Source organism: Oppia nitens, unplaced genomic scaffold (genome assembly GCF_028296485.1).
Source record: "Oppia nitens isolate AA-2021 unplaced genomic scaffold, nextdenovo-longstitch-racon4-pilon3 scaffold34_pilon_pilon_pilon, whole genome shotgun sequence".
Lineage (NCBI taxonomy): Eukaryota > Metazoa > Arthropoda > Arachnida > Sarcoptiformes > Oppiidae > Oppia > Oppia nitens.
The window spans coordinates 85179-101620 of NW_026533215.1; the positions used below are offsets into that span (position 1 = coordinate 85179).

Below are 16442 nucleotides of genomic sequence, written 5' to 3' on the forward strand. Positions count from 1 at the left end.
ATCCAAACGTATAAACAAATGTATTAATTGCTGACAATTAATTAGTTCATGGGTACTGGGTGCATTATCATTATTATTATTTAAAAATTTCAATAAATATACATGATAAAAATTATCAAGCATACTAAAATATTTCAAACGTAACTCCCAATTGATTAATTGTGTAAAATGATACCAGGCTAACATTGGCATTGCACACAATGCTATACGTACGGTAAACTTTACGGGAACATGTATTTCAAATAATATTTCCACAATTGGTTCAAAATAAAACAATAGCATAACCAGGGTTGAATGTAACAAATAAATTGCATAATAAATCACTAAACGTTTCCAATTATTATTTGTAATATTTAATTTATTATTATTAGTATAATAATTGGTAAGTTTGTTGTTTATTGATAATATTTTTTTGTAACGCACACATATAATTAAATATTCAATTGACATGGATACAATGTGAATTATAGTTACCAATATTATTAAGATTGCATAATAATTATATTGTTTATTATTATTATTATTATTATATTCAAAACTAATATAATTGTTGTTAAATAGTACCAGTGTAATTTGAATTAACAATAATATAAGTATAGATAGTTTAATGCCGTTAAATATATGCCGATAGTAACTGTTTGTGCATTTTATGCCAAACAAAACAAATAATTGTTTTAACATTTGTTGTTTTTGTTGTTGATGTTATTATTTTACTAATAAAAACTATATTAAATAAATTAGCACTTTTAATATATTGTAAATAAATTTATAGCTTTAAAAACAAGTTTATACTGTTAATTGTATATTAATTGTATATTTATAGTATAATAAAGTTATAGTGTTTACACTAACTTTGAAATATAATTCAAATGTAGTAAATATATCACTCAAATTAATATATAAATAATTTATATTGAATAGTAATTTTTATTCAAAGTTTATTTTTGTAACATAATTATAATTAAATAATATTAAATGTTTATATTGTATAAAAAATTTTTTTTCACAATTGTAATCTGAAAAGATTAATTAAAAAATATTAAAAGATTTTATATATTAAATTATATATATATATATATATATATCTTACTTATTCACAATCACGAAAAAATAATTATTATAATAAGCTTTCATTTTGAGCATAATTTAAGTAATACTTGAAACAAAATATATATACAATATATATATATATTATTTAGTAAAATAAACTTAATCTTTATTTTAAGTTGTTATTATGATATTAAATAAAAATTTATATAAATTTTAAGTCACTCTTTTTAAAAAATATTTATACATAAAGATATACATAAAATTATTTATTTTTATTAATTAATGTTAGCTCATATGTATGAAAAAGTTTATCAAATGTAATACTAGTAGTGCTCAACAAAATTCAAAACAATCATAACATCAATATTTAATATTTGTATAATTTTACTAAAAATAATTATTACAGTTATTTAGTATATATTTAATATATTTCATCAAAATCTTATTATAATTTATAATTATAAATATTTTGTTTAATTAAATTTATTGTTGTTTGAATTGAGATTATTTTCTACATTTTATATTATTATTCATATTTAATTATACAATATATTAATTAAAATAACATTAATAATGATATTAAATATTATTATACAGAATTATTTGTACATTGAAATTATTAATATATAAATATATATTTACTGTACTATAATAAATAAGAGACTAAAAATTAACTTAAATATATATATTTTAAAAAGCATTAATATTTTTTTAATGATATATATTTAATCAATAAATTTCTAGAAAATATTATTTATTGAAATACTTATATATATCTATTTATATATAGACTGACCAAATAAAAAAAGGTTTAAACACTACATTTTAAGTAAACATTTTAAAAAATTATTATCTATACTATATCTTGAATTTAATGTATGAAATTTTTAATAATTTTTTTGTAGGACACAAAAATAAAATAAAAAATATTATTTATTTATAACGAAACACTGTAACTGTTGTTTTAATTTTAATTAATAAATAATATATTTTAGTAATTAATAAATAATTTTTGTACATTTTGTCAGCTTTATTATTGAATAAAACTGTATATTCAATATAGTTATTACAGTGTATTAATATATACAGTACATTATATAACATATTTTTAGTTACTGTATATGGTTTCAATATATATATATAATCAAATTATATATTTTTATCTTAACTAAAATATTGATTTTAAAAATTATAAAATAATTTCATTTTTAATACAAAATGTTTTAAAATCACTAATATCTATATATAATTTAATTTAAATTTAATTAAATTGAAAATTTACTAATGAAATAAAATTATTAATATAAAGAATTTTGTTTTTTATTAGTTTAAATTATATATATATATATATAAATAGATTATATTTTAACATAAAATTTTATAGAAATGTTTTTGTATTTTATTTTCTCAAATTGTATTAACAAATATAAGTCAAATGAATTATTGATTTTATTTTAAATATAGCAAATTTATATTGAAATTATTAATTTATTATTAATTTTGAAATCTAATTAAATCTAAAAATTACTTTTTATAAATGCTTATGTACAATAATAAATATATACGTATATATGTATATTAAAAATATATGTATATTAAAAATATATGTATATTAAAAATATATGTATATTAAAAATATATGTATATTAAAAATATATGTATATTAAAAATATATGTATATTAAAAATATATGTATATTAAAAATATATGTATATTAAAAATATATGTATATTAAAAATATATGTATATTAAAAATATATGTATATTAAAAATATATGTATATTAAAAATATATGTATATTAAAAATATATGTATATTAAAAATATATGTATATTAAAAATATATGTATATTAAAAATATATGTATATTAAAAATATATGTATATTAAAATATATGTATATTAAAAATATATGTATATTACATTTACATTAGTATAATATAGAGTATTTATATATATACTATATATAATCAATATATTAAAGTAATTTATTTCATTGTTATGTTTTTTTTTGTTGTATTAATCAATATTATTATTGTATTACAAAAAAAATATTAATCTGAACACCAATAAGACAAAAAAAAATTTTATTGTATATATATTTTACAATAATATAGAGTCTATATTATAGACAATAATATTTATATTATTTTCCAATTATAACTACTAATTGTTTTTAATGGAATTATTTTTAATTTATTATACTATTTAGTATATATATATATATATATATATATATATATATATATATATATAAAACTGGGATGAATTAATTTAAAATGTACATAAAAATTAATTAATATTATTGTGTTAGTATCTATCAAATTTATCATCATTATAAATTAATAATAAAATTATTATCATTAGCACACAAACTGTATATTGTTATCTATATTAAATATCAGTATATATATATTGTATAAACTGTATTATCAATATGATAAATGTGGCACCAAATGTTCAATGTGAATTTGATATAGCTGGCAAAACTGAGCCGTATACATTTGATATTAAATTAACTAAACAGCTAGGCAATTTTACATTTACAAACGATGCATTTGTAAGCAATTTTATAGATTCAAAATTAATTAATTAAAATTTTGTTTTTTTCATTTAATTCAATTTTAATTTTATAATTTACTAATCAAGATATTTGTAAGCAAATTTATTTATCTAAATTAATATTTAATTTATGTATACATTTATAATCTAAATTAATATCTTTTAATGTTACACTATTATAATAAATATAATAACTTTTATATAGTATTTAATTAACAGTATTTTTATAATTAACAAAAAATTATTTTTTAACTATTTCTATAAAAAAAATAATATAAATAACTTGTATATATATATTTTTATAGTATATACGCAATGATTTCAAATTTCTATGTTCATTTGATTTAACCATAGTCTACAAATTGGTACAGCGCACAAATTATGGGTAATAAATTTAATTAAAATTATTAAAATTATTTAAAAAAATTATAACTAGTAATCATATTATAACTAGTAATCAAAATATATTTTTAAATACTATTATCTAATATCTATAACATTTTTATTATTAATTAATTTTTAATATTTTTTTTTTGAAACATCAGTGCAATACCATTTATAAAAGACAAAAATTATACGGTAAGTGTTTAAAGTATCTAGATTATTTATAAAATTATAATAATTTATAATTAATTTTGTTTATTAAAAAACTAATAGTTTGATCAAGTTGATTTAGTACTACATCGATACAAATTAAATCCAAATTATATTGACATCTATCATTTAATATGGCCTTATAATCAATATTCAATATCAATTATAAGCAGTATCTACAAAACAATTGATAGCAATAAATTTAATGGCATCTTGAACATTTTCGATATCTATGTAATATATATATATTAATTTAATTAATAATTTGTGTACTTTTAATTTTTTTATTGATAATAATAACTATATTATATCTAATAATTTTAATTTTAGTATTGGTTGGCACTTAATTTCACATTAACCATAGGATCGTTAATGTATTTATTGTATTTTAAATTGTAATTCAATTTTTTTATCTCAATATTTGTTATTTTATTTTTTTAAAAAGAATTTAATTTATTTAAATGTACTATATAGTATATAAATTAATTAATAAATATTAAATCATAGCATTAAAAATTAAGTATTATTTTATTTCTGATTAATTTAACAATAATATAATAAACTATAAGATTTTTTAAAAAAATATTTAATATTAATTATTTTTTTAAAAAGATTTAATAGAAATAGTTTATCAGTTAATAAAACTAATTTATGGAATATATTTAACGCAATGTTTATGAATTGTAAGTTTATTTTTTTAAAAAATAATTAATATAAATATAAAGTATATGAAAATATTTAGAAAATATAAATTTTATAATCAAACATATTTTTATCAATTTTTTATAATTTATATTTTATGTATTTTATAGTCAAAATCAAATTGAAAAAAAACAATTCATATATCTATCTACTATTTGGTTCACTAATTATTGGAAAATTTTTTACATTGAATTTCATAAATCTGGAAATATTATCGGTTTATCTAATAAATCCATTTGAAACTATTGATACGTATGAGGATATTATGCGTAAACCAAATATGATTATCCAATTTACCATGAACAATGATGAATTTAATGAGTACAGGGTAATTTTTGATAAATTATATATATATATATATATAATCAATAGATAGACTGCATTATCATTTTTTCTATTTAAAAAATTATATATCTAAAAATAATAGTAATTTTATTTATACAAATATCGTTTTTTATAAATTTTTATTTATAATTAGAGTTCGGGCAAGTTTTTTTAGACCGGGAAATTCCTTAATAAAATGTCTCTAATTTTTTATGGAAAATAAGGAAAATATTATAATTTTAGAAATAAAAAAAATATTTTAATTTTAGAAATAAAAAAATATTTTTATTAGTGTAATTTTAATCTGCAAAAAAAAAATTTTGTTCTTAACATATATATATATATATGATATTAGGAAAGAGCCAATAAAATTGAAAAACAATTAATCGATCGATTTTTAAGGCAATCGGGAATCGAATTATATTCAAATAAATCTTTCAGTGAATTAGTTCAACGAATCGTAAAAATAATGGATGAAATTCAATTGAAAAAATCGACAATAGTTTTGCTAAATACCCAATTCGTTGAAACTTTTAAATACGTACAGCGTTTACATATTGCACGCCAAGCGTATCAGTTAACCGGTTACGCAATGATGTTTAATAAATTTAATTTTATGGATAATAATAAATTTATTTTATTTAAACATTTTAAGGATATGTAAGAGTTTTTTAAAAATTAATTTTGTAGATATTTATTTTAATAAAAAACAAAGTTATGTTTATTATAGTTATATATATATATATATACTAAAGATAATGCCAATTAAAAGTTTAAATTTGAGTGTTCAGTTAACTTTACGCTAAGCAAGGTAACATATGTTATATTAAGTAAGTTATATACTGTACCTTGCTAAATCATTACATAATATTACTTAAATTTAAACTTTTAAGTGGCATAAACTGTATATATATATATATATATATATATGTTTAATAAAAATTTATTTATGATTTTATTTATTTTGTAAATTTACAGTATAACACAATTACACGAAACAGGCAATTACGATGCATTGCTTAATTCATTTCTGAATTATTTACTTAAAACCATTCAACGGAATATGATTGTCGACTATAATTCAGATACCGATCCCTACGACAATCAGATGCCATTGGACAGTATGCGTGTAGCACTGGGACCATATCTAACACTACTGGCCATTGCATTGATTGTATTTATCATTGAAATAAAGTTTAAAATTATTGAAATAACTTTTCTACTATTGTTAATATATTGCACTTAAAAAAACTTTTATTTAAAGTTTGCAATTGAATTATAATATATCAATCAATCATATTTATCTATTTAATACACTAATATTTATATACTGTATAATATATAATTATATAATAATATTAAATTTATTTTTATCACTATTGTTGATTGATATCTATATTTGTACAAAAATAAGTCACATTTTAAAACAATTATTGGAGAAATAAAATGCAAAACAACATAATAAACTATATTTTTTTATTTATTTTATTTTTTATTGTAATCGTTAATTTTATTTTTTTGTAAAATAATAATTTTACATTAATATACTATATATTATATTTATAATATTAAAATAATTTATTTTTGTGTAATTTTTTTCTGTGTTAATCAATATTACTATAGCATTACTTATTAAATATATATAAATCTGAACACCCATTAGTAAAATATAATATACAAATATATTTACATATAATATATTTATTTATTACATATACAGTACATATATATTGCATTATTTTTTCAAAATTATAACTACTAATTGTTTTTGAATAGAAATATTTTGATAAGTATTGGAAAAAACTCTTAAACTATATATATAAATATTAGATTAGATATATATATATATAACACTATTTTTTAACTAAATATATATATATATTATAAGTTTATTAATTATTATTAATAAAATAAATTAATAAAAATTGTATACAAAAAAAATAATTGTATATTAATTTATTTTTATTATCATCATCATCATTAATAATTTGATTATTAACTATTATTTATAACACAAATATTTTTATCAAATCTATTAATCATTATTATTAATCAAGCTAAAAATATGATAACAAATTTTTGCACCAAATGTTCAATGTGATTTTACTATAGCTGCCGAAACTGAGCCATATCAATTTCATATGAAATTTATAATATTGAAAAATTTTACATTTACTAGCAGTATATTGCTGTTAGTAAATGTAAAATTTTTCAATATTGTAAATTTCATATCTACGGCTCAAATCTAATAAATTATTATAGTTTTATTGATCATTCGTGTTGTTCAGCGATGAGGACAGTTGTCTTTTTCACTGACTGTCCTGTCCATAGGCTATAAACTACAGGACTGGACATTATTTTTTCACAATAAATAAAATACAAAATTAAAATAGTTTTTTGTTATTATTATTATTATTAATATTTAATTTGTTTTTTCTATAAAATAATAATTTTACATTAGTATAATATACAGTACTATATATAATCAATATATTAAAGTAATTTATTTCATTGTAATGTTTTGTTTGTATTAATCAATATTACTATTGTATTACTAATTAAAAAAAATTATAATCTGAACACCCATTAGACAAATAAACTTTTTATTGTATATATATTTACATATATATAGACAATAATATTTATATTATTTTCCAATTATAACTACTAATTGTTTTTAATGGAATTATTTTTAGTTTACTATACTATTTACTATAAATATATATATACTGTATATACTGTATATAAAACTGGGGTGAATTGTACATAAAAATTATTTAATATTATTATGTTAGTATCTATCAAATTTATTATCATTATAAATTAATAATAAAATTATTATTATTATTATCACACATACTGTATATTGTTATCTATATTCAATAATTTAATTTAACAGTGTATACTGTATTATCAATCACAATCAAATATGATAACAAATGTGGCACCAAATGTTCAATGTGATTTAAATATAGTTGACAAAACTGAGCCGTATACATTTGATATTAAATTAACTAAACAGCTAGGCAATTTTACATTTACAAACGATGCATTTGTAAGCAATTTTTAGTTTTTTTATTTAATTTTATTATTTATCTATTAATATTTAATTTATGTATATATTTTATAATCACTAATTATAATCTAATGTTATACAATATTATAATAAATATATATTATTTATAAAGTATTTAATTTAACAATATTTTTTAACTATTACTATAAAAATAATAAAAATACAATGATTACAAATTTTTATGTTCAACTGACTTTAACATTGTTTACAAATTGGTACAGCGCACAAATTATGGGTAATAAATTTAATATAATAGTAATAATTAACAGAGAGTCTTAAATAGATAATTTTAAACTGAATAAAATTGTAATTGGTCATTTTTTAATTAATTATATGATTGGCCATATAATTGCAGTCGACTATCATTCATAAATTTTATAAACAGTCGAATATAAATTATCTGGCCAATCATAAAATTAATTTAAAAAATGATCAATTACAATTTTATTCAGTTTAAAATTATCTACAACATTGCCACCTTGGTCACTTTTTAATCAAATTTATTGTTGACCAGATAATTGTAATTAATAGCATCGCCGTTGCCGCTGTTTAAGACTCTCTCAATAATTAACATTATTTTTTTAAAAATATATCTAGTAATCAAATTTTATTTTTATTTTTTAAATATTATTAACTAATATCTATAACACATTTTTATTATTAATTAATTTTATCATCAGTGCAATAGCATTTATAAAAGACGAAAATTTTACGGTAAATGTTTATTAAAGTATTATTTTTTTAGATTATTTATTTATTAATTTATTTTTTTTAATAAAAATAATAGTTTGATCAAGTTGATTTAGTACTACATCGATACAAATTAAATCCAAATTATATTGACATCTATCATTTAATATGGCCTTATAATCAATATTCAATATCAATTTTAAGCAGTTTCTATAAAACAATTGATAGCAATAAATTTAATGGCATCTTGAACATTTTCGATATCTATGTAATATATGTATTAATTAATTAATAATTTTTAATTTTTATTGATAATAACTATATTATATCAATAATTTTAATTTTAGTATTGGTTGACAATTAGTTTCACATTAATAATAGGATCGTTGATGCATTTATTGTATTTTAAATTGTAATTCAAATTTATTTTATCTTAATATTTTTTTTTATTTTTTATTTAAAAAAATAATTTATTTAAATGTTATATGGTACATAAATTAATTAGTTTTCATTATTTTTATAAAATGATTAATTAATTAATAATTAATAAATCATAGCATTAAAAATTAAGTATTATTTTATTTTTGATTTATTTAAAATAATATAATAAACTATTAGATTAAAAAAAAATATTTCATTATTAACTATTTTTTAAAGATTTAATAGAAATAGTTTATCAGTTAATAAAACTAATTTATGGAATATATTTAACGCAATGTTTATGAATTGTAAGTTTAAAAAAAATAATTAATTTAAAATAAAGTATAAGAAAATATTTAGAAAATATAAATTTTATAATCAAATATATATTTAACAATTTTTAAAATTTTTTTTTATAATTTATATTCTATGTATTTTATAGTTAAAATCAAATTGAAAAAAATCAATTCATATATCTATCTACTATTTGGTTCACTAATTATTGGCAAATTTTTTACATTGAATTTCATAAATCTGGAAATATTATCGGTTTATCTAATAAATCCATTTGAAACTATTGATACGTATGAGGATATTATGCGTAAACCAAATATGATTATCAAATTTACCATGAACAATGATGAATTTAATGAGTACAAGGTAATTTTAATAAATAAATAATAAATAGATTACTGTATTACCAGTTTTTCTATAACAAAATTATATTTTAAAATCAGATTAATTTTAATTAAACAAATCACTTTTTTTTATAAATTTTTATTTATAATTAGAGTTCCGGCAACTTTTTTAGGCAGGGAAATTCCCTAATAAAATCCCTTTAATTTTTTTATTGAAACTAGGAAAACTATTATAATTTTAGAACTAAAAAAATATTTTTAGTGTAATTTTTAATCTGTAAAAAATTAATTTTTGTTTTTAACATATTTTATATATATATATGTTTTAATATATTTTATATATTAGGAAAGAGCCAATAAAATTGAACAACAATTAATCGATCGATTTTTACGGCAATCGGGAATCAAATTATATTCAAATAAACTTTTCAGTGAATTAGTCAAACGAGTTATACAAACTATGGATGAAATTCAATCGACAAAATCGACAATTGTTTTACTAAATACCCAATTCATTGAAACGTTTAAATACGTACAGCGTTTACATATTGCACGCGAAGCCTATCAGTTAACCGGTTACGCAATAATGTTTAATAAATATAATTTTATGGATAATAATAAATTTATTTTATTTAAACATTTTAAGGATATGTAAGTTTTTTTTAATTTTGTAGATTTTTATTTTTTTTAAACAAAGTTATGTTAATTATAGTTATATATATATACTACAGATAATGCAAATTAAAAGTTTAAATTTAAGTAATATCATGTATACAGTTAACTTACGCCTAAGCAAGGTAACATATGTCATATTAGGTAAGTTATATATACAATACCCTGGCTAAATTAAAAGATAATGTTACTTAAATTTTAACTTTTAAGTGGCATAATATTAATTATATTCTTATAAGTATTATAAACAATTGTATATACAGTATATATAGAAATTCTGTGACAGTATATACACTCATATATTATAATATATATATATAATGTATAATAAAAATTTATTTATGTTTTTATTTATTTTATAAATTTACAGTATAACACAATTACACGAAACAGGCAATTTCGATGCATTGCTTAATTCATTTCTGAATTTTTTACTAAAAACCATTCAACGGAATATGATTGTCGACTATAATTCAGATACCGATCCCTATGACCAACGTATGCCATTGGACAGTATGCGTGTAGCACTGGGACCATATATAACACTACTGGCCATTGCATTGATTGTATTTATCATTGAAATAAAGTTTAAAATTATTGAAATAATTTTCTTACTAATGTTAATATATTGCACTTAAAATTTTTTTATTTGAAATATGCAATTCAATTATAATTATTAATTATTTATATTTTTATACTAATATTTAAATATTTAATTAAACATACATCTAAATAATTTATATAATATATAATTATATAATATATTTCAATAAATTTTAAATATTTATTGCTTATTATTAATAATATAATTGTAGTTTTTATTTTATTTTTTGGAAAATTAAGATTTTTGTTTATGATTAATTAAATTTATTCTATAAAAATTAACTAATTTTACTTTTTAATTAAACTTAATTAAATTTTATAAAAATTAATTCTAATTAATAAATAAATAATTGTTATTAAATCTATGATATTAATTATTTTTTATAATTTTTTTGTAAAATAATAATTTTACATTAATAAACTATATATTATATATATATATTAAAATAAGTTATTTCTGTGTAATGTTTTTCTGTGTTAATCAATATTACTATAGCATTACTTATTAAATATATATATATATATCTGAACACCCATTAGAAAAATATAATATACAAATATATTTACATATAATATATATAGTTATTACATATACAGTACATATATATTACATTATTTTTGAAAATTATAATTACTAATTGTTTTTGAATAGAAATATTTTGAAAAGTATTGGAAAAAGCACTTATACTGTATATATAAATATTAGATTATATATATATATATAACACTATTTTGAACTAAATATATATATTATAAGTTTATTAATTATTATTAATAAAATAAATTAATAAAAATTGTATACAAAAAAAATAATTTTATATTAATTTATTTTTATTATCATCATTTAGTAACTATTATTTATAACACAAATATTTTTATCAATCATTATTATTAATCAAGCTAAAAATATGATAACAAATTTGGCACCAAATGTTCAATGTGATTTTACTATAGCTGCCGAAACTGAGCCGTATCAATTTGATATGAAATTTACAATATTGAAAAATTTTACATTTACTAGCAGTATATTTGTAAGCAATTTATTTTTTTTTATTTTATTATTATTTAACTGATGATTACATTTTAGATCAAAAAAAAATTATTAGTAATAATATTTAAAATATGATTTTTAAATAAAAAAATATACATTTTATATATTATTATAATAATTTTAAAAAATAAAATAATATTTATTTTTTCAATAGCATGTAGACAATGATTTTAAATTTTTATGTTCACATGAATTGCAAATAGTTTACAAATTGGTTGAGCGCACAAAATATGGGTAATTAATAATTTATTTTAATTATCAATTAATAATCTAATAATTTTAAGTATATTTTAACATTTTTTAAAAATTTAACTAATTTTTTTATATAAGTGCAATAACATTCATAAAAGACAAAAATTTTACTGTATGTATATTATGTTTTTATTATCTTATATAGATTATTGTTAATTTTTGTTGTTGAATAAAATATATAATAAAAATAAACATTTTTTTAAAATTAGCTTGATCAAGTTGATTTAGTACTACATCGATACAAATTAAACACAAATTATGTTGATTATTATTATTTAATATGGCCCTATAATGAATATACAGTATCAATTATAAGCAGTATCTACAAAACAATTGATAGCAATAAATTTAATGGCATCTTGAACATTTTCGATATCTATGTAATATATTTATATTAATTATTATATTATTATTAATTTTTAACTATTATTATTAATATCTAATATCATTTAATTTTATAGTATTGGTTGGCACTTATTTGCACATTAGCCATAGGATCGATAATGTATTTAATTTATTTGCAAATGTAATTCAAAAATTTTATTATTATTATTATTTTAATTTTTTTAAATATTAATAATAATAATTATTATTTTTTAATAAAGATTTAATAGTAATAGTTTATCGATTAATAAAACTAATTTATGGCATATATTTAACGCAATGTTTATGAATTGTTAGTTTTTATTAATTATTAGTTTTTTAATATAAAATATTTAATATGTTATTAATATAATTATTTAATTTCAATTGTTTTTTTATTTTATTTTTTGTAATTTATAGTCAAAATCAATTTGCAAAAAACTACTGCATATATCTATCTACTATTTGGTACACTATTTGTTGGAAAATTTTTTACATTAATTTTCATAAATCAGGAAATATTATCGGTTTATCTGATAAATCCATTTGAAACTATTGACTCGTATGAGGATATTATGCGTAAACCAAATATGATTATCAAATTTACCATGAACAATGATGTATTTAATGAGTACAGGGTAATTTACATATTATCTATATATAAATATGCATTTATTATTATATACATGTTTTAATCTATATACTTATTTATATATAAAATTAATTATTATTATTTTTTTTTAAAAATTAGGAAAAAGCCAATAAAATTGAACAACAATTAATCGATCGATATTTTCGACAGTCTACCGATAAAACGGAAAAATTATATTCAAATGCATTTTTAAATGAAATAGGTTTACGTGTTAGACAAACACTGTATGAAATTCAATCGACAAAATCGACAATAGTTTTGCTAAATACCGAAATCATTGAAGCCTTTAGATACGCACACAAACAATACGTACAGAGTTTACATTTTGCACGCGAAGCGTATCAATTGAACGGATACGCAATGTTGGTTAGGAAACAATTGTGTAAATCGGATGATAAATGGATTTTATTCAAACATTTTAAGGATATGTAAGTGTTTTTTGTTTGTTGGTTATTATTAATTATTATATTTATTAATTTTTAACTGACTATATGCTAGTTATAGTTATATTTAATTTTCTATTTTTAATTTATATAATAATAATAATTAATAATTAATTAATTTACAGTATAACACAACAACGTGAAACAGGCAATTATGATGCACTGCTTAATGCAGGCATTAATTATCTATTGAAAACAAATCAACAGCAAAACAATGTCGACCTAAACACCGATACCGATCCCTATGACCAACGTATGCCATTGGACAGTATGCGTGTAGCACTGGGACCATATCTAACATTACTGGCCATTGCATGCCTAGTGTTTGTTATTGAATTACACCATTTATTAAATGACATAATTTTTTTGCTATTGTTTCTAATTTATTTTTAATTAAAATTTTTAAAATAATTATTATTTTTTCAAGTTATTATATTTATTTATAAATATTATATTTAATAATATTATTATAATGCTAAAACTAATAATAGTTTTTTATTAATTAAAAAAATCACCAGATATAAATTTTATATTTGAAATTAAATATTAAAAAATTTGTAATTGTTATTAATTAAAAAAAACTAATGTGTGTTTTAAACTTATTATTTATTTATTTTCTATTATTTAAATATATATATCGTATTATAATAAACTTTATATTTTTATTTATTAAATGAGATTATGAAACATATAATACTATATCATATAAAAACAATTTAACTAATAAATCTGTATTAAATAATATAATTATTATTTACATTAAAAGAAAATGATTTTTCTTTATGTATAAACTTTAATAAACTTTTTGTTTTTTTTCAAATACTGTAATTATAATGACATTTAATATATATAATTAAAAATACAAACTAATTATCAATTTGTTGAGCATTTAATGTAATGATTATTATGTTATCAATAATTAAAAAAAAAAATTATTATTTAGACGACAAATGTTTCAGTTGGTCGACAATCTGGCGAAACGTCGGGTCGCTGACCACCGATCGGCTATCAAATAGTTCACCAAAAGTCGGTGCAAACCAATCGTTGATCGCCTGTCTGGCCATTGATTCCAATTCGCGGCGATTATCGGCCAAAAATAGTTCACAATTTTTTCGTATCAACGTTTCGACCGTACGATTGACTGGCCATCGAAACCCTGTACTAACACACTGTACCCGATCGTTGTCAATCAAGTGGACATCGGTAGCCCTGATTGTCTGGCGATGCAAATTCAATGACCACTCGACCCGAAACGTAAATCTATTGACCGAAACACAACATGTTTTCAAACGTGGATTATAGCGATACTTTGGTAAACCGATTTTGGCGTCAAAGTTAATGTTGGCCCTCAAGTCGCGCACCTGTATGTCATATAATTAGATAAAATTAAGTTTAAGTAATCAAATTGTTAGTATAGTTTGTTTGGCTACCAACCTGTATGTCGCACCCGACATGAAAGGTATGTCTATCCCGTCGATAGTGTTGTGGCCTTAGTTCAATGGCCGGGGATGACCGATGAAAACTGGTCGCACCAAATATGATACACTGATTGATGGTTACTGACACTATATATATATGTATTTTGATGATAATAAAGTTTTTTATGATAAATTTTTATGATAAAATTATGATAATTAATATATATATACAGTATATTATAATATACTAACATAAATACGAATAAATTAATTATTGAAAAATTAATAATAATTTAATCTAATTTATAATTATTATTATTTTTTTCAATAACAAAACATATATATATATTTATTTATTTATTTACATTAAAAGAAAATTATTTTTCTTTATGTGTAAACTTTAATAAACTTTTGTTTTTTTACAAATACTGTAATTATAATGACATTTATAAATATATATATATATATATATTAGAAATACAAACTAATTATCAATTTATTAAGCATATAATGTAATGATTATTATCATCAATAATAATTAAAAAAAAACATATTATAAATATATACCGTATTGATTATAATTAATGGTTTGTTTATCTCTCAGATATAAGGGATCAAACTTTTTCAGATGATAGTCGCGCACATAGTTTAGCAAACTGTCCATCAATTGGTTGCACTGATCATCACTTATTGTCGATGTTGTTGTTGGTGTTGTTGTTGAGGTTTCACTCATTTTTTTGGTATAAAAAAATTAATAATTTTTTTTAAAACAAAATAAATAACTAAAAAATTCTTTACATTAGATTATTATTATTATTTTTTTTTTTTTAAACAAATAGTAAATCATTTTTAAAATAACATTTAATTATAATAATATTAAAAAAAAATTATTTGTGACAATTATAATATTAAAAAATATAAATACTGTTTCAAT

At 17.8% G+C, this 16442-nt stretch overlaps 1 protein-coding gene across 1 annotated transcript; it reads right to left on the reverse strand.

Annotated features, from left to right (window-relative positions):
* Positions 1–15025: 15025 nt before the first annotated feature.
* On the reverse strand, positions 15026–16241 carry LOC128956944 (uncharacterized). Its single transcript, XM_054302658.1, has 3 exons — positions 16076–16241; positions 15525–15655; positions 15026–15451 (listed from the first exon to the last, which is right to left on the reverse strand). The coding sequence occupies exons 1-3, from the start codon at positions 16239–16241 to the stop codon at positions 15026–15028; spliced, it is 723 nt and encodes a 240-aa protein (XP_054158633.1).
* Positions 16242–16442: the final 201 nt, after the last annotated feature.

Coding starts and splice junctions, on each gene's coding strand:
- LOC128956944 (XM_054302658.1), bottom strand. CDS start 16,241: ATGAGTGAAACCTCAACAACAACACCAACAACAACATCGACAATAAGT. Junction 15,656..16,075: donor CATTAATTATAATCAATACG/GTATATATTTAT, acceptor ATATATATATAG/TGTCAGTAACCATCAATCAG. Junction 15,452..15,524: donor ATGTCGGGTGCGACATACAG/GTTGGTAGCCAA, acceptor TATGACATACAG/GTGCGCGACTTGAGGGCCAA.